Genomic DNA, 24,026 nt, shown 5'->3' with positions numbered 1-24,026 from the left:
CTGCATTCAAAAACAAAAATGTAAAACTTCAGAGCCTACAAGTTCACTCAGTCCTACTTCTTGTTCAGCCAATCGCTCAGACAAACAAGTTTGTTTACATTTGCAGAAGAGAATGCTGCCAGCTTCTTGTTCACAATGTCTCCTGAAAGTGGAACGGGTGTTCGCATGGCACTGTTGTAGATGGCATCGCAAGATATTTACGTGCCAGATTCGCTAAAGATTCATATGTCCCTTCATGCTTCAACCACCATTCCAGAGGGTGTGTGCCCGTGCTGATGATGAGCTCTGTTCTGATGATGAGCTCTGTGCTGATGATGAGCTCTGTCCAAAGCAATGCGGATCAATGCATGTTCGTTTTCATCCTCTGAATCAAATGCCACCAGCAGAAGGTTGATTTTCTTTTTTGGTGGTTTGGGTTCTGTAGTTTCCACATTGGAGTTTTGCTCTTTTAAGACTTCTGAAAGCATACTCCGCACCTCATCCCTCTCAGAGTTTGGAAGGCACTTCAGATTCTTAAACCTTGGTTCGAGTGCTGTAGCTATCTTTAGAAATATCACATTGGTACCTTTGTTGCATTTTGTCAAATCCGCAGTGAAAGTGTTCTTAAAGCAAACAACATGTGCTGGGTCATCATCCGAGACTGCTATAACATTAAACAGATGACAGAATGCGAGTAAAATAGAGCCAGGGACATACAATTTTCCCCCAAGGAGTTCAGTCACAAATTTAATTAACACATTCTTTTTTTTAATGAGCGTCATCAGCATGGAAGCATATCCTCTGGAATGGTGGCCGAAGCATGAAGGGGCATACGAATGTTTAGCATATCTGGTAGGTAGATACCTTGCAATGCCAGCTACAAAAGTCCCATGAGAATGTCTGTTCTCACTTTCTGGTGATGTAAATAAGAAGTGGGCAGCATTATCTCCTGTAAATGTAAACTTGTTTGTCTTAACAATTGAAGTGAATGAGAAGTAGGACTGAGTGGACTAGTAGGCTCTAAAATATTGCATTGTTTTGTTTTTGAGTGCAATTATGAAACAAGAAAAAATCTACATTTGTAAGTTGCACTTTCATGATAAAGAGATTCACCTCATACAAGTACTGTGGTGCAGTTGAAAAATACTGTTTCTTTTGTTTATCATTTTTACAGTGCAAATATTTGTAATAACAATAATAATGTAAAGTGAGCACTGTACACTTTGTAGTCTGTGTTGTAATTGAAATCAAATATATGAAAATGTAGAAAAACATCCAAAATATTTAATAAATTTTAATTGGTTCCTATTGTTTAACAGTGCAATTAATTGAGATTAATTTTTTGAGTTAATCGCATGAGTTACCTGTGACTAATCAAGAGCCCTTTTATAAATAAATAAAACAAACTGATAGAAAAAGATGCTTCACTGTACATTCTTCTCTCTGGGGGAAAGAGGATGACCAAACAGCAGAACAGATGTGCAGTACTAAATGGTGCTCAAATACTCTGGAGATGAGCATAGTATGAGAACCTGTATAGAACAGAATGATGATTCATTTCCATGGCATCTCTGATGTCATAATCCTACCTGTTCTGAACTCTCCCATAGATTTTTCTTGGGAAAATTGTGTAGAAAATACAGATTTTCAAATCGGAAAGGGAGGAAAGTCACTCAGCCCTTCAGATCTTTATTTTATTTTTTTTTTAAAAAGGGTTCAACCCCTTTTTTCCCATTTGTAGGTCACTGGCAAATGCTATGTACTACATTCTGCCGTGACCTCCATCCCTGCCCTGACTTCAGTGAGTTTGTGTAGTGGTAAGTCATAATGTAGAGTATTTTGTTTATTTTCATGTTAGACTGAACTCAAGCTATTATCATCCATTCAGGCTTTTATAATATCAGCAATGTTATATTATTGAACTTGTTCAGTTATAGCAGTAAAGAGTCTTGTGGCACCTTATAGACTAACAGACGTTTTGGAGCATGAGCTTTCGTGGGTAAATACCCACTTCGTCGGATGCATGCTTCAAAACGTCTGTTAGTCTATAAGGTGCCACAAGACTCTTTGCTGCTTTTACAGATCCAGACTAACACGGCTACCCCTCTGATACTTGTTCAGTTATGGTATCTTTGGAAGGGCATAGGAGAGGGTTTCTCATGCAATGTTACAATGTCTAACAATATAAGACTTTGTAATTCTTAACAAAACCCCTTTGTCTATATATTTTGATCTTGTAGACAATGGCCTTCAAGCACAAAAACGCAAAACGAATTGAAGGGCTTGATGTCAATGTATGGTAAGTGACATATTAAAATATATGTAGAATTCTAAAAATCAATTAGTGTGTTATCTTTTCCAGATTGATTATTTATCCAGCACCACAGAGATATACAACTCTTGTTATCCTTGGTGCTGAATTATATCCACACACATACCTAGAAGATAGATTCAGTGGGCCAAATGTGGTGGTGGAGATCTGTATTAAGCCAATACAAGGTCATAAGCTGTGACTAAGTTAGAATTCTGAAGTGCAGAATGAACCAATGTAAAACAAAAGTAATTCTCAGCAGGGGTGCTAGAACAATTTGTATATTGGGGGTGCTGAGAGCTATTGAACCAAATTGTAAACCCTGTATATGATGGAAACCACTAGTTCCAGCACCTCTGATTCTTAGGTATGGTGACAACACGGGGCTACAGATTTATAGATTAGTTTTGTTGAACAACCTAGCTTTGCTAATTTACACTGGTTTCATTTAACCATCTTGAACATGTCACTGTAGAAATCAACCTAATATATTTTACTATATTTTTATCCAGGGCTTAAATTGGTCTCAAAGTAGCATCAGTTGGGTCATTGCCAACTAGTGGGATTTCATAAGTTTGTAACATTAACTGAGGGGTTGGACAGATTGTTTAAATACACTTAGTGCCCTCTCACCAGTGACCATCCTGCTTCATACTCCTCGCAGCAATTTCTGTTATTGATGTCTGTGTCTGTGACCCTGTAACTGTAATTTTTTATCTGGTTAACATTTGGATGGTGAGGGAAGGGCAGAAGGAAAGAGCACACATAAAAGGAGAAAAAAATTGCAGATTAAAAATTCTATAATTAGCTTTTGGCAGGCTTAATGGAACAACTAACAAACTGTATGAATCGGTCCATAGACTGGTATGACTAGAAATGTTTACAGAGCTCGGTGAGAGGACTGGCTAATGCTGTGAGTCTTGGTGGCTTAAATGTTTGCTAGACTTGTCAGGTTAGATTCACCCCAGTAATTGCACCTGCCTGCTAAGCAAGATCCAGTTTGTTCTGTGTGGGGGGGATTCACCCCAGCAGTATTGTTTCACTGCTGCCTTCCTTCAGGGAGTACGTTGGAGGTTGTCAGTTTTTGTTTGCAGCCAGGGTCTCGTATGAGTCCTGGCAATACAGGCTGTTCAGGAGATACGCTCTGCAGACACCATCTCCCCAGATGTTTCTGCCCACACTTGGGGTTCCCAATAGTTTTGCACTGCCCCATCCTCTCCTCTAGTGGTCTTTCCTTTGTTAGAGGCCATTTGCCTTCTGTGAATTTGGCCCACTGTGGATTCAACCCATTGCTTTTACATTTAAAGTATGACAAATGAGCAGGATAATTTTCTTGGTAAAACTTTTAACACATATTTTTCCCTAGGGTTGAATTTACCAAAGTGGCTGCAGACCCTTCAATTGTTAATCTTGGTCAAGGCCTTCCAGATATATCCCCTCCTAGCTATGTTAAAGAAGAGCTAGCCAAGGCAGCGACAGTTGATAGGCTGAACCAGTACACACGTGGCTTTGTGAGTACATTGAACTTTGGGGAAAGTTTGTTACATGGGAAACTTTAAGACTTGGTTTTAAGTTAGGTGTATAACTTTGTTCCCTTTCATCTTGGCTTCTCTTCCTCCTTCCAAGCATGGGTTTCTGTAATAGAGTTTACCAGCTGCTGATCAGCATTCCCAGTGTAGTTTTATTTAAAGCAGAGTCCTTCACTCAGATCATTATCTTATAGTGCAGCACGTGTACCCTGCCAATACTCTGGCCAGGTCACTTGTGGTCTCACCCCTTCCAGGGAATCCAATTCCAGTACAACAGTAGTCCAGTAGCTTCATGCCAGTTCTTCAGCCCAACTTCACATTTGCAGGGGAGTTGCATCTTAGTGGGGGTTAGGTTCTAAAGTTAGTGCATAAGGTAAACATCGCGTATGGTCAAAATTACCCTTGAAAATCCCTTAAATCGCCCATAAAGTACAGTATACTGTACATGGTTTTGTGTATACAACCCTGTACAGTAATGTGTAATGTACAGCATATAATAAAGAGTACATATGCAAAATATAATTTTACAGTATTTTTAATGAGAGAGAGATGGAAGAATGAAAGAATAAAAAAGGAAAACAGTAAACCTAACCACTCACCATTCATCCTGGATATTCTTGCTAGTCTACGACGATGATGATAGTGGTGATACGGCGACTATGACAACAGTGATGCAATGATGAGGATGATGATTAGTACAGCGCCCATATGATGAACAATGAGACGATGAAGATGGGCGCTGCACACACTCCGATGATTAGTCTTTCTCTTCTCCTGACAACACTACTGGGGGGTCGTCAGGACTTGATGTCGATCCAGGAGACGGAGATGACGGAGAGCGAGTCGTAGACGAAGTAGTTGGCTCTGGTTGAGCTCGAGAAGTTGATTGCGTAGGCTCAACTGCTGCTGGGTTTTTTTTCTTGAAAAACATGGTGATCAGCAACTGTCGCTGTTGTCTCTTGAGCTGCTCAAACATTTCTTGATAGAGTCTCAAATCGTCCATAATACTACCTGTGATTTTGAGGCTTCATTCCATAGAGGGATCATATTCAGAAATTAAATCATTCAAGTGTTTTACTGCTTGGAACACTTGAGCAAATTTATGAAGATTCCAACTTGCTGGCTCTTCCTGTTCGTTGTCATCATCATCTTCGTCTTCTGTAGATGATTTTTCAGTTCCTCTAATTCTTCATTAGTCAATGTTTCTCTGCTCTCAATTAATTCTTCAATTTCTTCCTCAAGTATGTCGACGAAGCCATCACCACCCACTTGCCTGGCCCTCTCAACAATGTGTTTCACTTCTTTGTCAATGGTTGGGAAACCCTTAAAATCATTCACACATTCTTTCCATAAGTTTTGCCAACATGCATTGACTGTTTCAGGCTTGATTGCATCCATTGCCTGTTTAATATAAGTGATGCAATCGGCAATGTTGAAGGACTTCCAACACTCCATCACATTAAGATTGGGATCAACATTCATAGCACTACATAGCCGTGAGAACGTAAGCCTTGTGTACGTGGCCTTGAAACAGCAAATCACCCGTTGGTCGAGAGGTTGGAGGATGGAGGTGGTATTAGGGGGGAGAAAGATGACTTCAACGTCGTTATGCGCAAACTGGAGTGCTTTAGGGTGGCCAGGAGCATTGTCTACGATCAGCAGCACTTTAAAGTCAAGCCCTTTCTCTTCGAGGTACCGCTTGCCCTCCAGAATGAAACACTTGTGGAACCAATCCAGAAATAATGCTGCCATCACCCAAACCTTTTTATTTGATTGCCAGAACACAGGCAGGAGATTTTTGTTGTTGCCTTTTAGGGCACGGGGATTTGCAGCCCTGTAAAGCAAGCCTGGCTTTATTAAATGCCCAACCGCATTGCCACAAAACAACACAGTCACACGGTCTTTAGCTGCTTTGAAGCCAGGGGCTTGTCTTTCTGATTTCGAAGTGTAAGTGCAGTTGGGCATTTTTTTCCAGAAGAGCCCAGTCTCGTCAGCATTAAAAACTTGTTCTGGAAGATAGCCCTTTTCTTCTATGATTTTCTTTAATTGTTCGGGGTAGGGTTTTGCTGCCTCTTCATTGGCAAATGCAGCTTCACCAGTAGTCTGCACCTTTTTGAGGTTGAAGCGGTTCCTAAAACTGTTAAGCCAACCTTAGCTGGCTTTGAATTCCTTCTCATCAGAAGGCTGTCCCTCTTCGGCGGGAGGTTTGAACAGTGCATAGAGGCTAAGAGCCTTTTCTCGCAATGTGTTGCCATTGATAGGCTCATGTTTATGGTTCATGTCTTCCAGCCATAAGTTTAATGCCTTTTCAGTCTTCACTACAATCTTATCACACACCTGGCTCGTCACCTTAGCAGTTATTGGAGCACTTGATGCCATGGCTTGACGAATTTCTCTCTCTCGAATCTTGATGGCACGGATGCTAGATTCTTTGCGGCCATATTTATGCGGCATGTTGGAGACCAAAATACCGTGTCTCAATAAGTCCAACACAGCCAGTTTTTCCTCCAGCGTTGGAACAGATTGCTGTTTCTTTGCTTGAGCACCAGATGAAGTAGTTGGCTTGCGTTTAGGGGCCATGTTATACGAAAAATATGTATCTTTAAACACTAGAATCACACTCAGCGCGGCGAGATGCTCACACTATGAGAGGCACGCGGGAACTGAGACTGAATGAGGGAACAGCAGATTCACGTCTCCCATCTAACGCTCACTCCGGGGCATACGCTCATTGAGTAGAATGGTGGGCGGAATTGCCCGCACTACTGTATTTAAATTGTTATTTTTCTTTTTTTTGACCAAGCGCGTAGAGTTGAATTTGTGTAAGTTAAATGCACGTATGATGCGACTCCACTGTATTGGCCTTCCAGCCCTTGTCTCCAGGAATCTCCACACCACCATCCTCAGAGGGTCAGTAGGGGAAGTAGGCCCACCCTTCCCTGTGGGTTCCAGTCCAGGGACCCTGCAATAAGTTGCTAAGGTATGTCTATTCAGACTTCCGCTTCTTCCGTAGGTTACTCCCTACCTCAGCCTGGCCTCAGATACCAAAAAGAGAGTAAATTAGTTTCAGGGAACAAAACAAAGTCAAAGGTTGTATACGAGGTGTACCTGCCCCAGAGAAACTCTGGCATCGAGCAGTTTCTAGTTTTCTGCTGGGCTCAGCTGGCATCTCTTCAAGGGGCTAGCACAAGAAATCCACATCTTCTCCCAGTTAGCCACTACTAAGTTGGGCCGAGGCCCCAGAAAGTTGAGACTTCCTTGTCAACCTCCTCCTGGCGCTGGCCAAGATGGCCATCCATTACACCAGGAGAAGGAATCTAGACAGGTTCTGATGCTCTATGGGTATGGGGGTCTATTTCCAGTCTCATCCAGTTGCCTCCAAGCAGAATTCCTCTGGGCAATACGCAGACTCCTTAGATGTCTTTAAGGAGTAGTGAGTGCTATCCAGGGTTCGCTGCCTGGTGTCCCTTTCTGGTTTCCTGATTTTTCAACCTTTAATCTTTTTCTTTCTTTCTTTCTTCCCCCTCCGCCCCCAAAGAATTCAGTTGTGGCCTGGGTTCAGGGTCCCCTTTGGTCTAGTTGCCCATCTCAGTACCCACAATAGATACTAAGCTGGGCTTTCCTCTTTTATCTCCTCCCTCCAGGCTTGATAGCTCTTACAGGTGTAATAGACGGAGGTTTATTGAGCCCACAGGCTCTCATTAACCTCTTTCCAGCCAGTGGGGGGGGCCTGTATACCCCATCACAATACAGACAGATGAGGGAGTGCAAGGAAAGGAAACAATGTTACCTCTCCCTCTCTGTGCCCTATAGGGGAAGGTATGAAATGGGGTCATATATTATCCTTCATAACTGGCCTAGCACACCAGAGGCCCCTGGAGCTACTTTTGGGGTAGAATGATGCTAAACTGGCATTTTAGAACCCAAAAACATCAGATGTAGAAAGAATTGCCTGGTAGGAATCAAGAAATTGAACCTTTCCTCCTTTCCCATCACCCACAAACCCCTTTAAATCCCAGTAGTGATTTTAGGCTAAAACTCCTATAGAGTAGGGGCTCACCTCATATTTTTCGTTGTTTCAAACAAACAACCTCCCCGCTACTCCTCGTTTTTATTTTTCTGAATGAAAGAAATCAAACACTTACAGCACAAAATCTCCTCTAAATCATAGCAGTAATCTCCTAACTATTAATAATTCTGCCCACAGTTATTTCTGTTTATTGAGAGGTAAAGCGTGTATGTATGTGTAGATAGATTTTGTATTATCAGTTGTCTGTATTACCTATTACTTAATACATAGCGCACACATCCAAATGTGTTTTTCTTTATTTTGAACAGGGCCATCCATTGCTGGTGAAAGCCTTGTCCCAGGTGTATGAGAAGGTTTGTGGAAGGAAGATTGACCCTTACACAGACATCTTGGTGACAGTGGGAGGATATGGATCTCTGTTTAGTGCAGTACAGGGATTAATTGAAGAGGGAGATGAAGTAAGCTTTATCTGAAATATTTTATTATAGCTACCAAAATAAAATTAATTATGTTGATGTTTTGTTTTTAATGTTTTTTAAAAATATATAAATTGCAGTTTTATCTATTTGGCCTATGCCAAACTGTAGCAGGGTGGACCCTGCTCCGGGGTTTTAAGGGGTTAAAAGTGGCCTGACAGAGCTGGGCTGATTGGGAAAGTGGCTGCACCTGGAGGCCACGCCCCAAACTGAAGCCCTGGGGCTTATAAGAAGCAGGGAAGCCAGAGCCCAGACAGTCTCTCTCTGGAGGCAGAGAGAGATGGGCCTGGCTGCTTAGGGCCTGAGGCTAGATACCTGAGTGAAGCAGGGCTGGGGGACAGGCTGAGGAGCTAGGGAAGCTCCAGCCTGGAAAGCCCCAGGCTGCGGCCTAGCAAAGGGCCAAAGGTACTGGGGTTGCAGAGGGCAGCCCAGGGGTAGGACAAAGCAGCAGGTCCAAACCCCTATTGCCTGTGATGAGTGGGCTGATACTGCAGTCTGCCCCAGGGTGTGGGGCTAGGCCATGACTGTCAGTGGCCACTACTGAGGCAAAGTGGGGATAGTAGGGTGGGGGTTCCCCTGGGAGGGGGGAGACCCAATTATAGAAAGGGGCACCGGGTTCAGGGAGGGACACGGGGGCCTGCGAATAGGGGGATCACCAGCCTGCCGAGGGCGCTCCAGGGCTGGACTGAGGGAAATTCCGAGTGGAACCAGCAGGAGGCGCGGCAGGGGTGAGTCGACCCGTTTACACAAACAATTTAGAACCCTGTCGTGTAGATGAGGGGCTGGCAAACACTTTTAGAGACTAGGCTATATCTCAATAAGGAGACTGTCTCGTGGATGCCTCCATCCCATTAACCAACACGCAGGCCTCCTCTCCTATTTATTGTACTTTTCGTAGCTTCTACATCATTGTTGCTGTTAACACCCATTCCTATTTTATGAACTTTGTGGGCTGCTGTCTGCATCAAGAAGCTAAATATGGTGCAAGGTATCTGTTCTCAATGTTTGAACAGCCATTATATTTCAGGTTTTGTGTCAGACTATTGTATTGTACCAATGTGAAGGGGGAAAAGTATACACATTTTTAAAATTAGGCTCATACCCCAGTATTTGTTTTCATATGTTAGGTCTGATGATTTATCCTTTCATTATTGCTTTGTTTTCCACTGCTACCAGATACTTGAAATGGCTTTTTGGGATGCACTGTAACTGACAAGTGCTTATTCTGGTGTGGTACACTGGCTTTTTTCCTTTTCTTAAGACTACTTCTGTTTTGTGTTCTCATCTGTTTTCTCTCTCTTCCCAGTTGCTTTGATCTTCTCTCCCTTTTTGTCTCTGTCACTCTTTGAGTCATTCGTATTACCCTAATCCTTTGCTATTGTTCACTACCCCTTTTGCCTCTACTCTCCACATTTTATTTTGTGTCTCTATCTGTAAGCACTTCTAACATTATATGCTAGTAGCAACTGTAGCATCTAACTTGAGAAGAACTGCCCACATCTAACCTCTGAAGTACTACCAATATCTGTTGTCTAAGTGAGTAGTACCTCTAATTATCAGATTGAGAACATTGCCAAATGATGTCCTAAAACGATGAAAATGGTGCATTATCAAATCAGGGTTGAATGCCCAAGGTTCACAGTAAATTCATATGGCCAAAGTAAATCTGAAGAAAGTAATATGATGTTACTACACATAGTAATTTCTCAATTCTAGGTCTTGCTGACTGTGTTTTAATTTCAGGTGATAATAATTGAGCCATTTTTTGACTGTTATGAGCCCATGGTGAAGATGGCAGGAGGAAAACCTGTTTTTATCCCATTGAGATATGTATGTTTTTTGTTGTTTTTTTTTAAATTTAGTATTAATCACCGAATTCAGAATTCTTTTGTGAGACTAATAACATTTGATATTCACATTATAGGAGATGGTCCCTGTCTAGTTTTTCTTAACACAACTATATTATAAATGAGATAAAATGCAACAATATAAGGCTCAGAGGTGATGCTATCTAAAGCATTATAGACATAGTGCTCTACAAGTGTTGTAAAGAGTAGGGCCCTGTTTCCCATTTAATTCAGCTTCTGCATGCTGAAAGCTCCTAAAGTCCTTTTGTTTGACACCATCAGAAAAGTTTTGAAACACCAAATAATGGAAGGGTGATCACATGCCCCTACAGTTTACATATTTGTTATTTTAAAGAGTTGGTTTCTGATCCTGTTCAGCAGCTTGTGAAGAGATATAGTCTCTAATCCAAAAACTGCCTACTAAATTAGGAATGGTTTTCCATTTACCACAAAAAGTGGAATGACTGTTTCCTTTTTAGTTGTGGAGATGAGCAGTTTTAGTTATGGAGATGATTTTCAAATAGCAACACCTCAGATATTTGAAAGAAAACTACGAATTAGTTGTAATGAAAGGCTAGAAAACTTTTGTTCTTTGGAACAAAAATTTAGAGGGATGAGTATTGAAGCATCCTAGTATTATTCTTCCAGTCTATGGAAGGCATTGTGCCTGCACTCTGTGCAGTTGAGCTCCCCCAGTTTTGTGGGCGGCAAAGCTGGGGATAACTGTTCTACAGCATTAGTAACATCCTGAAGACTTGCAGGGATTTCCCTGTGTAAGAAATTTTGACCCTGTCATTGTGAACGTAGGTGAACTCCAGCAGTTCTTATGCCATATCCCTGACTGTAATGTGTAACTGTATGAAGCTTAGAAGAGTCATGCTCCCTATCTGCTCCATGATTGGCTGAAGCTTTCTCCTCTTGACTACATGTTGCAGCAGAGCACAGATAGTTTTCTAACTTTGGTCTTCCTGTGGGCTTTGCATGGAGAAAGGCATGGTCTGGGCTATAATGTGTGTTGCACTTAAGTAATACAGACATTTATTTCTATTCTAGAAAACTGTTGTTGGGAACTCTGCATCTAGTGCTGATTGGGTCTTAGATCCCACTGAACTTGCAAGTAAATTTAATTCCAGAACAAAAGCTATCATATTGAATACTCCACACAACCCTATAGGCAAGGTAAGACTTCCATTCTAGTTTAACATAGTAGCTGTAATTTCGGAGTGTATCTTAAATACACTGATTAATGCATTGGCCTTCCCTTTTTGCATTCTAGGTATTTTCCAAAGAAGAACTCCAGGTAATAGCTGATCTCTGTATTAAACATGACACCCTGTGCCTCAGTGATGAGGTATATGAATGGCTGGTGTACAAAGGAAATAAACACATTAAAATAGGTACTGATTTTTGTATAACCACACAGATGGTTGTGGAAGGATATCATAAATGTGCATCTCAAAGTTAACTGATGCTGTCAAGTAGTTCAAACCATAATTTTGGTTTAGTTTAAAATGATGAAACTCTGATGAAGAACGTCATTTGTTTTCTAAATCTTTATTTAAAAGATTAGAGGTGGAATTTTCAAAAGCATCTAAGTGACTGAGACACGCAAGTCCCATAGAAAGTGGATGGGCCTTGTGCTCCTAAACCACTTAGGTCCTATTGAAAATCCCACCCTAATTCAATTCTTTGTTGCCAAGAATAAGATAATCACTGTTTAAGTATCTACATCTCAGTGGTGTGCTTTGTTGCAGAGCTAGCTCAGGGAAGGGAACAGGAGGTCACTAACAAACCTCTTTCCTGGAGCTCTGCTGATATAAGCAGTGAGGCTAGTGCATAATAAGGAAACCACATTATTGCTTGCCCCATAATAAACAGGAAAAAAAAAGTTGGCAAAAGGTAAAGAACAAAAGTGTAGGAAAGATTATTTTGCATCCTCCCATGCAGAGGGTATTAAAAATAAAGGGCATTTCAAACAGTGAAATCACTCGGGGGGGGGGCTATGTGGAGATGTGCTTCAGTAGTTCTCTCAGGCAGAGATGCTATGTGGACAAACTAAACCATTGCAAGGACAAATCAGACAACTAAACATTTCATGCTATCGTGGTCCCTGCAATAGTTTCCTTTCGTAGGGCCTGATCCAGTGCTAACTGAAGTCAATGAAAACTGTTCCACTGACTTCACTAGGAGCTGGATCTTAGTATAGGCACATCCAATATATGCTGCCAGTAACCCTAATGCAAATTCTGCAACACTTTTATGTGTGCTTAGTATTACATTTATGAGTAGTCCTACTGAAGTCTATGGGATTGCACAAGTGCTTAAGTTAATCACATGTGTAAATGTTTGGAGGTTGTGGCCTTAGTTTGAATCCTAGTTAGTGGATTGTGAGAAGTCTAAAATCCCTTGCCTTGCTAATTAGTACCAAGGATTATCTTCTCAGCTATACACAGGTTTTGGTTCTGGAAGTAGCTACTTGCATGAACACCCAGCTGAAAGGTAATGGACTGTAGAGTTATACAGTCCCATGTTATCATAAGGAAGGTGAATTTTAATGATGCCCAACAAAGTAGCCCTGTTGAAATTAAAATGTTAACCCAAAAAGCATAAAATTAATTTTCCTGACAGTCGGAAGAACTGTGTTCTGTTCCTGGCTCTGATGCTGATATAATGTGTGGCCTTGAGCAAACCATTTCATGCCTCCATGCCTCGGTTTCCCCATCTTTTAAACTGGCAATCATAATATCCTTCTTTATAAAGTGCTTTGAGATTGACAGATGAAAACCACAAATTTATATTAATGATAAAATTGATATAATTAAGTAGGAATAAGCAAATACTGTTTTTTGTCTACAATGACTTTGGAATGCTGATAATTAAGATGAGTTTAGAGTATCTGAATTAATGTATTGTTTTCTGCTTGCTGAAGATGCAGTCCTTTTGCACGCTCAGCTCCCACTGATATCCGTGGGATGCGCTGGCCACAAGTTTGTTTTTCGCTTTCTAATGCTATTTAAAAAAATGGTGGCCTAATGATAATATCATGCAAGATATTATGCACTGGAACATGGAGGAAATAAAACTCTTAGTTTTATTAGTATATTATTAATCTAACTTTGTTTGAAGATTTTGAAGGAAAAATACCAGATGAACAAAAAGCATTTTTATTGCACATAAAACATAAAATTTACAATTCCAGTGTGATAATGACTCAAGTCAAAGCTTAGAGTGTTAGTCACCTGGATTTAGCTACATACTCTCTAACAGATCCCATCAAATGATCTTACAATTTATTGTTAAAAACCTACCAACCATAAAACCCTCAGAGTAAAAATGTAACTGATAAAGTCATTTTACTAAAAGAAGCAAGACTTTTTTTTTAACCTCAGCTTCTTAGTTTTTATAACTGCACATTAAAAATAATACAAGAAAAAAATCCACTATTTCACTATTTAGAAGCTGCAAGGTTTTAGATTAAGCTTTACATACTCAATCAAATGCAGTGACACTTCTATTAAAGATGCAAAATGGATATTACAGAGTGTGGTGGTGGTTCTTATTATATAATCTAATAGGGTAGCTAGTCATATATCATAAAATTAGCATAGTCTTTATTCTGTCGCCCAGGCAGTCTTCTCTAATATAGAACACTTCATCATGTCTCTAACCCTTATCTGACTTTTGTAAAAGTGCAAATCTCTTATGAGTAACCATTAGAGGTATAGTGGCAGATTTAGAGTTCTCATATCATAACTGAGGATTCTGTTGGCATTTCAACAAACAGTGTGCCAGCCCAGGTAACATGCTTATATGTGTTACCTTACAGATAATTCCCAGCACTTGATTGGTGTTAAAATTATATTAAACTGTACTGAGTTTGAATATAATGATACTGCCATATGGCATGGAAAAAATGCTCCCCATTCCATTTAATCCTGCGTATTAATTTATTGATTGTGAAAGTGATAGACTGCCCTTTTCCCCTCTACCTTCTCCCTGCTATTATTGTTTGGAATGCTCCTGCTATCTGTCCCCAAGCTTGAATTCCTGGGAGTAGGTTGCAAAACAATCTCAGGTCTACATTTAAAGGTTAGGTCAACGTAGCTGTGGCGCTCAGGGGCTTAAGTGCAGTTTCCATTGACTTAGCTACCACCACTTGGAAAGTTGGATTATCTACTGTGAAGGAAAAACCCCTTCTGTCACTGTAGGAAGTGTCTCGACTAAGTGGTGTGCTTGTAGCTGTAGCACCTATAGTGTAGACATGGCCTAAATAGAGGGCACCTGGCTTTGAAATTCACTTGTCCTTGCAATATGCTAGAGACAGTTTGTCAGCCTTTAGGACATGGTGCTTAAATACTACAGCCTACATAGCTGAATTGAAGATGCATCTGTTCAAACTGACTTTTTGTTTTCAAGATTACTGGTCAGTTGGAGTGGGTAAGTGCTGGTTAGGGGGAAGATGGGTCTCTTGTTTGCTAATTGTTTTGTGCTTTACATTTGTAAATGTGCCCCAAAATGACAGTGATGGGCACTGGCTTGAACCAGTTCTAGTACAGGGAGGTACTGTGAAAACGTGCCCATGGAATTTTGCCATTACGTCTATGACAGCCTTGCTTATGGGCCTCCCTAGAGAAAACTCCTGACAGTTGTGCTGGATTTGGCAATAGCTCTTTAGTATGACAATATGGTAGGATGGGATGCAACAGGACCACTAAAATCACTACTCCTTGTGCCCTCCTCTAACCTTATATATAACAACTTTGGGAAACACATTTGGGTTTATCCTATGAAGTGATCCATGGATTGTGAGTCAGAAAGGACATTCCATTGAAGCCATCTGCGAAAAAGCTTGTAGCTACAAGAAAAGTCTTTTGCTCTACCAGAATTAAAATGGCCTTAATTTGGTTTAGCGTAATTCACTACATATTAAACCAACGGAAGGTCACTTTAATGCTGAATGGAGTTTCCACACAAACATTTAATGTGGTTTGACAAATTCACTTTAAATTCTTAACTTTCCTGAGTGTCCCCAGCTACCATGTGTTCGATAACATGAGTTAAGAACACACCTTTTTTCCTAGTGAAGAGGCGCCCTGAAAGGTGTGATCGCTCATTCATCTCAATACACTATTAATTCTGAGGCCTGGCAATGACAGTGTAAATGTCAAGTATCGGGGTAGCCGTGTTAGTCTGTATCCACAAAAACAACAAAGAGTCTGGTGGCACCTTAAAGACTGACAGATTTACTTAGGCATAAGCTTTCATGGGTAAAAACCCTCACTTCTTCAGATGCATGGAGTGAAAATTACAGATGCAGGCATTATATACTGACACATGAAGAGAAGGGAGTTACCTCACAAGTGGAGAACCAGTGTTGACAGGCCAATTCGATCAGGGTGGATGTAGTCCACTCCCAAAAATAGATGAGGAGGTGTCAGTTCCAGGAGAGGCATAGCTGCTTTTGTGTTGAGCCAGCCACTCCCAGTCCCTATTCAAGCCCAAATTAACAGTGTTAAATTTGCAAATGAATTTTAGTTCTGCTGTTTCTCTTTGAAGTCTGTTTCTGAAGTTTTTTAATGGGAGTGGACTACATCCATCCTGATCGAATTGGCCCTGTCAGCACTGGTTTTCCACTGGTTCTCCACTTGTGAGGTAACTCCCTTCTCTTCATGTGTCATTATATAGCGTAAATGTCAACATTTGGTACTTCTACACTGGAATAAAAGCCCTGTGGCACAGTCGTTGCTGGCTCAAGTCAGCTGATTCAGGCTTATGGGCCTCAGGTTGCTGTGTTAGGGCTTGGGCTGGAGCCCGAATGTCTACACAGCAATTTTTCAGCCCTGGAGCCTGAGCCCGAGTCAGCTGACCTGGACCAGCTGTGGGTTTTTTATTTCAGTGTAGACATATCCACTGTTAACTAATTCACTGCTGATCATTGTAACAGACTTGTCCAGCTAACAATCCCAGTGTACCTGGATACTACAGAAATCAGAGATGAAAGAGCTATCAAGGTCTGTGGCATAAACCAACAGCCCAAGAATCACCCAAAAGTGTTGAGAAAAGAGCAAAGAACTCCTGGATTTAGCCACACTGCAGCTGGGAGGTGTAATTCCAGTAAATCTGCCAGCTCTGATCAAGTTAGTGCGCTAAAAATAGCATGGGTGGCAGCTCAAGCTAGCTGCGCAAGCACAATCATGTCTAAGATCCTAGGTATGTACTCGGGTGGTGGCTATGGCTAGCTGCCTACGCTGCTGCAGCCACATTGCTATTTTTAGCACACCAGCTTGATCAGAGCTAGTGCCTGTATGTCTACCTGAGTTGGGAATCACACCTCCCACCTGCAGAGTAGACCTATTGTATATGCTAGATAGTTGGAACAGATCTGGGAGTTTCAACCAAAAGCATATAGCCAGGGATGCTTTTGGAAGGCTCATTCTGTAGCTCAGGTCAGCTCTACAATGCAGACTTCTGCCAGCATGGTTATGTCTGTCAGGGATCACACCTCTGCACACTCTTGACAGACATAACTATGCTGGCAGGTCAGGAGTGTGAAGAGGTTTGATCCCTGACAGATAAAGCTGTGCAGGCAGAAACCCGTGGTCTAGATGCAGATATACCAGCAAACCTGTTTTCATTCCTGGGGGGTGGTTTTGCTATATTGGTACAAAGCGCAGCTTTGCCACTATCTCTGCATCCACACTAGGGCACTTTGCTGGTATAGTATAGCAGTAGTCCTATGCCAGTAAAGTGCTCCTAATGTAGACATAACCTAACTCTGCAAAACTCAGTGAAGAATCCACTTTCTGCAAGTCTGAAGGCACATTTTGACTCTCAGCAGCTGATGAAATATTTTTAAGTATGTTAATATTAAATTTTGATGGGAAATAGCACCAATACCTGTAGTCATAAGGGTTTGACATTGAATTTTTTAAAATTAAAGCTTAAATTCTATAGAAATTGAGGTGTTGAGAAACACTTTGGCTGGCTGTTCCCGTGTATTTTATAAACAGTAGCGAAGATTGGCAGATACTACGAATTTTGAGATACACTGTAATCAATCCCATGATGATTATTTGGATTATGCTGTTATCCGGTGACAGCTGAGAAACTACTTCATTGCCCTTTCTTTCACACCCTCTCAGTTCGAAACTTATTCTCAAGGGATAGATGTTTTTCAAGTTGCTGATGTAGAATTAGTAGATATTTGGGGGTGTGGATGGCTCAGTCACCACAACTGGCACTGGTTAACATTCCTAATGGCAGCACCAGCAGAGTGGACAAGGACTGAATGGACGTAGAGGAGTGGATTTCTAAGGGTGATCCCTCCAATTCAGATTAAAGCATAGTGAGAGGGAAATGTAGCATTTGTTCTGTGGTTAGATGAAGGCCTTGGTCTCCAGGGCTGACAGTCTGGTACCTTTCCCAAGAACAAAATTCATACTAAAATGAAAGCTGTTTTCACTCTGTGTGTCTTGCCTCATTCCTTAACTTTCTTCTTTTGTTGATCCTTGTCTAATTTCTATTCCAAAATACATTTGTCCATTTTTCATGTAATTTAAGAATTTTTCTCCTAGCTTTGTTTGTTACAATATTAAATTTAAAATGCTGCTGCTCTTAGCTAGGAACAATACAGGTTTTGTGATTGTATGGAACATGTATGTGCACTGGCAACCAAGTCACTTTATTTTATGTACAGCTACACTGCCAGGCATGTGGGAGAGAACAATAACTATAGGAAGTGCTGGAAAGACATATAGCGTCACTGGCTGGAAGGTAAGAATAACAAGAGTAAGAGATCTGTTACATAAATAAGATGTATTTATCTGACCTGAACCCTGTCTATTTTTGCATTCTATCATTTGAAAACTTACTGTGCATCCAACTCACAAAAAATTACAGACAATATTCACTTGGAAATGCTGCCTACCTTTAAAATGCACTCTCTAACAATGATCTTAAGCGTTTATTTTTACAATTAATGTGAAAGCGAAACAGAAGGGTGAATATTAAAAAATTAAGTACAAAACACTGTTTGCTTTGTAAAAAGAGCCAAGACTGCCGAAGGATAAACACAGAGTATTGTTTAAAACCTGTTTCCAGTTTTGTGAAATAGGTGTAAATGTTGGCATTAAAACATCTATGGATCTTATGGCTTCCACAGATCAGTCTAGAACACCATTCCTTGTGTGCACAATTATTTTAGCCTACAAAATTGCATCTGTAATACATTGGAGATGCAAAAATTCAGGCTAGCTTGAGGTCCCATTATATGTGACCAATAATATTTTATTTGGCTCTGGTAAAGTAATGACAATGTTTTATAGTGATTACTAAAACAAATACAAAAATATTAAAACATCTAGCAGCAGATTTTCAACTTCAGTTGCAAAAAGTATGTTAGCAAAAATATCCATAATCTGAGCAGCACTTTTCTCTTCTTTCTTTTTTATCAGCTGTATCCAGTCTACACCATGGCACACTAGTTTCTGAGTATATTTGGTTGTGTATCACACACAAAACATTTGTTTTTGCCTTTTATGGCTCCTTTATAAAGGTGACTTGAAACTTTAATTCCCTCACTTCTCTCTACTGATGATTTGGGGGAAGGGGAGGAACAGCTCAAATCATGGCCCCATATAACATCAGTAGTGAAGTCCTCCAAAAAGAGAACGAAGCAATTAACTGATACTTCTAACATTTTAAAAAACAAACAAACCCCAAACTGGCAGGGTTGGAAAAGAATAAGAAATTTGACGACATGGTTATACACTACAAAGGGACAGCAAAAGAAAATACCACTTTGTCAGTTAGAGACAGTCACTCTGCTGCCATTTAGGGACTTGTATACCATTGTGTAGTTTTTTATATATTTTGGGGCAATTCCATGCATCTAAAACACCCTGTGTGACATGAAGAAGATGCCTAGGAAACAAAAGATGGAAGTGTTTCTATAAAAAAGCCGGAATAACTTTAATTATTACAGTGTAAACACTCAGTCTGTTTTCTGCCCGATGGTATGTGATGCATTAGGTTTGTGCTACACAACAGCAGAGTTCAAGGAAATTTTAATTAGTATATATGAGTCTTCTCTCCAGCATTTCAAACCTGCCATTTAGCAAAACTTGTACAGTTTTTATGTCAACAAAAGTGCACTATTCCTTCTTCCCACTATGAATACCTCAAATTCTTTCAACTTTTAATTGTTTATTATGAGTTCTAATTGCTAACTTGCCTTATGTTTTAAGATGTCTGTGTTTTCTCCTCTCCCTTAGCTTGGATGGTCCATTGGTCCACAGCATTTGATAAAACATTTGCAAGTTGTTCAGCAGAATACGCTGTATACATGCCCAACTCCATTACAGGTAGATACAGATGGGAGAGGAGAGAGGTTCTGTTTGTACCGTGTCTTCCATAAAAGAGCTGGGGCCTCTAGGCACTACTGCAATACAATTAATACAAATTAGTATGAATTTTGAGATGTCTAAATATTTTTATGTAGTTTCTTGGGGATAAGCGTGCTGGTAGAGAAGGCAAATTTGAGAGTTACTAATGAGGCAATTAAAAAAATTAATGCAGTGAGAATTTGCAAGAATCTTCAAAGGTGAGCATTGTTGCACAAAGCCTGGCAGCCTCACTCCTTTCTCAGCGAAAATGTAATTACAAGATGCTGCAGTGACATCTCATATTGCTGTGAATTACTTTTACCAAACAGTCTACAGTTTATTTACTAGTATTCTATCATGTATTAGCATCAATAATTAAAACTAAACTATACTTCAAATTACACTGTAAACTCTTGAGGCAAGGACTGTGACTTCCTCTGTCTGGAGCAATGCCTAGCAGAATGGGGCCCTGTCCTGATAGGGACTTTTAGGTGTTACAACACTAGAAGGAGTAAATAATAACTTGTCAAAATAAACGCACAAGTTACATTTTGTGATGCAGTGGTTTGGGGTATTTGTGGACTCAGTAAGACCCTGGTCCTGCAAAGGGATCTATGTGAGAAGGCCCATACACCATGCAATGTCCTAGCGACCTCTCCCAGTAACTTCAAGTAGGACTCTGCATGGGTGCAAGGTTCCACCTGCAGGAAATCTTTGTATGCTGATTATGTTTGCAGGAGGCGTTGGCACAAGCGCTTTGGATCGACTTTAAACGCATGGATGACCCAGACTGCTACTTTTACTCGCTGTCTCGAGAGTTGGAAGGCAAGCGTAATCGGATGGCTCAGCTACTCCAAGAAGTTGGATTGAAACCTGTCATTCCAGATGGAGGATACTTCATGATTGTTGATGTTTCTGCACTCAGTCAGTGAAGGTTTATTATGGAGGGAGTGGGAGCACACGCTATAGTTAAGATTAAAATGCAACTTCCATTTTAACGGCCCCTTTTTTTCCATTTCTCATAACACTTTCAAGCAAACTCTGTTTGGGGCTAAAATGTTTTGTGTGTGAACTTGGCCCAGAGGTGAGTATTTTTGTAAGTTTTGGTAAAATCCGTTCATCCATTTTTGAGTGGTGTGATTTCTAATTACTGCCTTTGTATTACTCTTTCATTTAATCAAGTTTGATGGCTGTTGCAGGGAAGATGTGAAATTAGGGTTGGGAGAGAAGGTAGTTAACTGGATTTCTATTTTAGGAAGGTATATGATTTGCAAAAGTTTGAGAATTACTGATCTGTGTCTGAGGGTACATCCAGACTACCGCCATATCGGCGGGCAGCGATCGATTTATTGGGGATTGATATATCACGTCTCATCTAGACACGATATATCGATCCCTGAACGCGTTCCCCGTCGACTCCGGAACTCCACCGGAGCGAATGGCGGTAGTGGAGTCGACGGGGGAGCCGCGGACGTCGATCCCGCGCCGTGAGGACGGGAGGTAAGTCGGAATAAGATACTTCGACTTCAGCTACGGTATTTCCATAGCTGAAGTTGCGTATCTTACATCGACACCCCCCCTAGTGTAGACCAGGCCTTAAAATCTTGCGCCCACAGCCACAGACTTTCCTGTTCAGTTTTTCCCCTTAATCTAAAGTCACTCAAACACTGGAGGCACTGTAAAGCACTTTAATTCAATCAATATTTAAAAGGACTTTCAAATTTCACCAAAGTTTACCAATCCTTCCGAAAGTTGAGGATATCATAGTATCAGAGGAAGAATTTACCCTAGAATTCATTCTTCTAGGGATGTGTACATTTAAAACGCTACAGAGGCGCAACTGCAGCTGTTGCACTTCAGTGTAGGTAGTACCTACACTGATGGGAAGGATTCTGCCATTGCCATAGGTAATGGACCTCTTTGTGTCAAAGCAAGAATTCTTATGATTATGCTGTCTACACCAGGGGCTAGGTCGGTATAGCTGCATCTCTCAGAGGTGTGGATTTTTCCTAGTTCCTAGTGTAGACCTGGACCCAGTCTCATGTATTCCACTGACTGCCTGTAATAGCACTTTGCGCTTATGTTAATTAGGCCTCATAGTACCCCTTTGAAATAGGTAAATATCCCATTTCCCCCCCACCAAAGTCATACAAGTTAGTGTCAAAACCAGGATTAGACTCTGAATGGAGCACAAGACTTGGTTCAGTTCTTCTGTGTTCTTGTAGTGATTCTAGTATCCACTGTAATAAAGAATACTGAAAGGTAAGTGTCCTCCCACTGGAATCTGGGAGGTCCTATAATATTATGCTCCATTTCACATTCATTTTTATTTTAGATGTGGATCTGTCTGATATGGAGACGAATCAACATTATGATTATAAATTTGTGAAATGGATGATAAAATCTAAGGTAAGATGTCTCTTATACGCAGTCACTCTGATATACATTAAAAATTAGGAATATTTTTATACCTAAAATGAAAATATACCCGCACCTATAAAAGGATACAGCTCAGATATTTACATTTTAAAGTATGCCTAGAAGTTTAGCTGTGCTTATCACCCTAACTGTGGGAATCTAGTGGCTAAAATCCTGCTGAACTATAACATCCTACTGAAAATGTACTTGTAGTCTTAGCGCAAAACAATAAAGACAAAGCCCAATAATTGCTGCTTTCCACACTTATATGTTTGCAGTAGGCAAGATCCTGCTACCTGTCTTGCCTAGAAAAAGTGGTTGGGTTTGGGTCAGACTTAGCTAGCACATGCCAAACCTAAACTTGATCACTCTTCCTAATCAAGAGAAACCCATTGATTTCACTGGTGCAGGATTAGGTACTTACATTTGATATGTGAATTCTGAAAATTAAGTCAATTCAATTCTAATGAAGGAAGGGAAGGCTCCAAAATCTTGGCCGTACAATTTATCAAACCTAAAATTGACTGTATCTGTGTGTAATCAGCAAATCATTATGTTTCATCATTTTAGAAACTGTCAGCAATACCTCTTACAGCATTCTGTGGCCCAGAGACCAAAAAGCAGTTTGAGAAATATATACGTTTTTGCTTCATCAAAGTAAGTTTGTGTCCTGCTCTAGAAGACTGTTCTGATAGCAGTGTTGATTATTACTAAAGTGTTTGTGTAGTTTAATTTAAAGGAGTTGTTTTGTGTTGTTTTTTTGCTGTTAAGCGGTTAGTTATTTGGTTCTTTTTATATTGACATTTTTAATAGCATTACTGAAAAATGTGTTTTATTAAGAATGCAACAATACACACATGGAAGAAGAAATTAATATAAAATACAGGCCCATTCTGATTTGGATAAGGAACAGAAATGGCGAGTGGTGAGGTTGCATAAACACAAAGCAACCTGACTGCCTCTTTTTCCTGCCCAGTATGCACAGAGATAATTTCTAAGAAAATTCTAGGCAACTCAAGCTATAGACTACATGTGTGACTCACAGGGCTATAGCCAGGTCACAAAACTGTCCACAATATGGAATACCCACGCTTGGAGTGGCGGGGGGAGAAGAGAATTCATAGCACAGCTTCATTACGTGGGTAGTTTAAAAACAAAAAAACCCAGTTTTACACACAGGGTAGCATGACTTCAAATGTAGCCTGGACAAGACCACAACTGTAAATGCAGTAGATAGCAACACAGATGTAATGGAATTGATCTCTACATTGTTTGATAGTATTAACACTAAGGAAAGCAAAGGAGTTGTTTGGAAATGATATTTTGAATGTACAAAATTTTATAATAATTACAAGAAATCTTAATTTTGAATTCCTTTCTTGGTGTACCCTCTAGATATATAGTTACAAAGTTTAGTGGCAAATTATTGAATCCTTTGGATATTTACAAGATACAATTGTAACTTTGTCAAAAAATACTAGTTTGTAGTGCCGTAAAAATGGCTGATACTCTAGTTGTAAAGCTCTGTATCTACAGTAATTGTGGCATTCTATACTTGCAGCAAGACAGCACACTGGATGCAGCTGAGGTGATCCTGAAGAACTGGAATAAACCTACATCTTGATTTTTATATTTGTATTAGTTATTCCATCTGGTATAATTATTTTATACATTGGTATTTCATTCTACCATTAAAAGCTAATGTACTTTAAATACAGTACGATTCATATGAAATTGCAAATAACTCTGGGAGGCTACCTGCTGAGTAGCTAAAATAACAATTTATCTATTGCAAATAATGTGATCCAAGGAATTATTTTCAGTCTTTCCGAAGTACTGGCTATTTCACAAAATAATCACGGGAATCCACATTTTGGGGGTGGGAGATTTACTAGGGCACTGAAAAAATAAATACATCATATAACTGTGTATGGGCTTAGGAGGAAGAAGTCAGAATTAGAAGAATAAGAGCTGTTCTGATGTAATAGTATAGGAGCCAGTTGGAAATAGCAGGATTTGAAGATGGAATGTTGTGTTTCACATATCATAGCTT

The 24,026-nt window shown here is 40.3% G+C and overlaps 1 protein-coding gene across 10 annotated transcripts in view; it reads left to right on the top strand.

Annotated features, from left to right (window-relative positions):
• The window catches only part of KYAT3 (kynurenine aminotransferase 3), a 36,568-nt gene extending 12,887 nt beyond the window's left edge, over positions 1 to 23,681 (top strand). For 7 of the 10 annotated variants that reach the window (XM_045026642.1, XM_045026648.1, XM_045026643.1 and 4 more), the window contains 12 exons: positions 2,220 to 2,278; positions 3,657 to 3,801; positions 8,158 to 8,307; positions 10,069 to 10,155; positions 11,226 to 11,351; positions 11,449 to 11,569; positions 17,869 to 17,945; positions 19,445 to 19,534; positions 20,293 to 20,479; positions 21,891 to 21,964; positions 22,544 to 22,630; positions 23,535 to 23,681. In XM_045026642.1, the coding sequence (XP_044882577.1) occupies positions 2,220 to 2,278; positions 3,657 to 3,801; positions 8,158 to 8,307; positions 10,069 to 10,155; positions 11,226 to 11,351; positions 11,449 to 11,569; positions 17,869 to 17,945; positions 19,445 to 19,534; positions 20,293 to 20,479; positions 21,891 to 21,964; positions 22,544 to 22,630; positions 23,535 to 23,597 (1,266 nt within the window). In that variant the 3' untranslated portion in view covers positions 23,598 to 23,681. Of the gene's footprint in view, positions 1 to 1,599; positions 1,797 to 2,219; positions 2,279 to 3,656; positions 3,802 to 6,689; positions 6,800 to 8,157; positions 8,308 to 10,068; positions 10,156 to 11,225; positions 11,352 to 11,448; positions 11,570 to 17,868; positions 17,946 to 19,444; positions 19,535 to 20,292; positions 20,480 to 21,890; positions 21,965 to 22,543; positions 22,631 to 23,534 lie in introns of those variants that run through there. The other 3 variants (XM_045026647.1, XM_045026646.1, XM_045026650.1) reach the window with 3 other exon arrangements.
• The last annotated feature ends 345 nt before the right edge of the window (positions 23,682 to 24,026 follow it).

The sequence above is a fragment of the Mauremys mutica genome, chromosome 8, assembly GCF_020497125.1.
Source record: "Mauremys mutica isolate MM-2020 ecotype Southern chromosome 8, ASM2049712v1, whole genome shotgun sequence".
Classification (NCBI taxonomy): domain Eukaryota; kingdom Metazoa; phylum Chordata; order Testudines; family Geoemydidae; genus Mauremys; species Mauremys mutica.
This window is presented reverse-complemented; position numbering and strand designations above follow the sequence as displayed.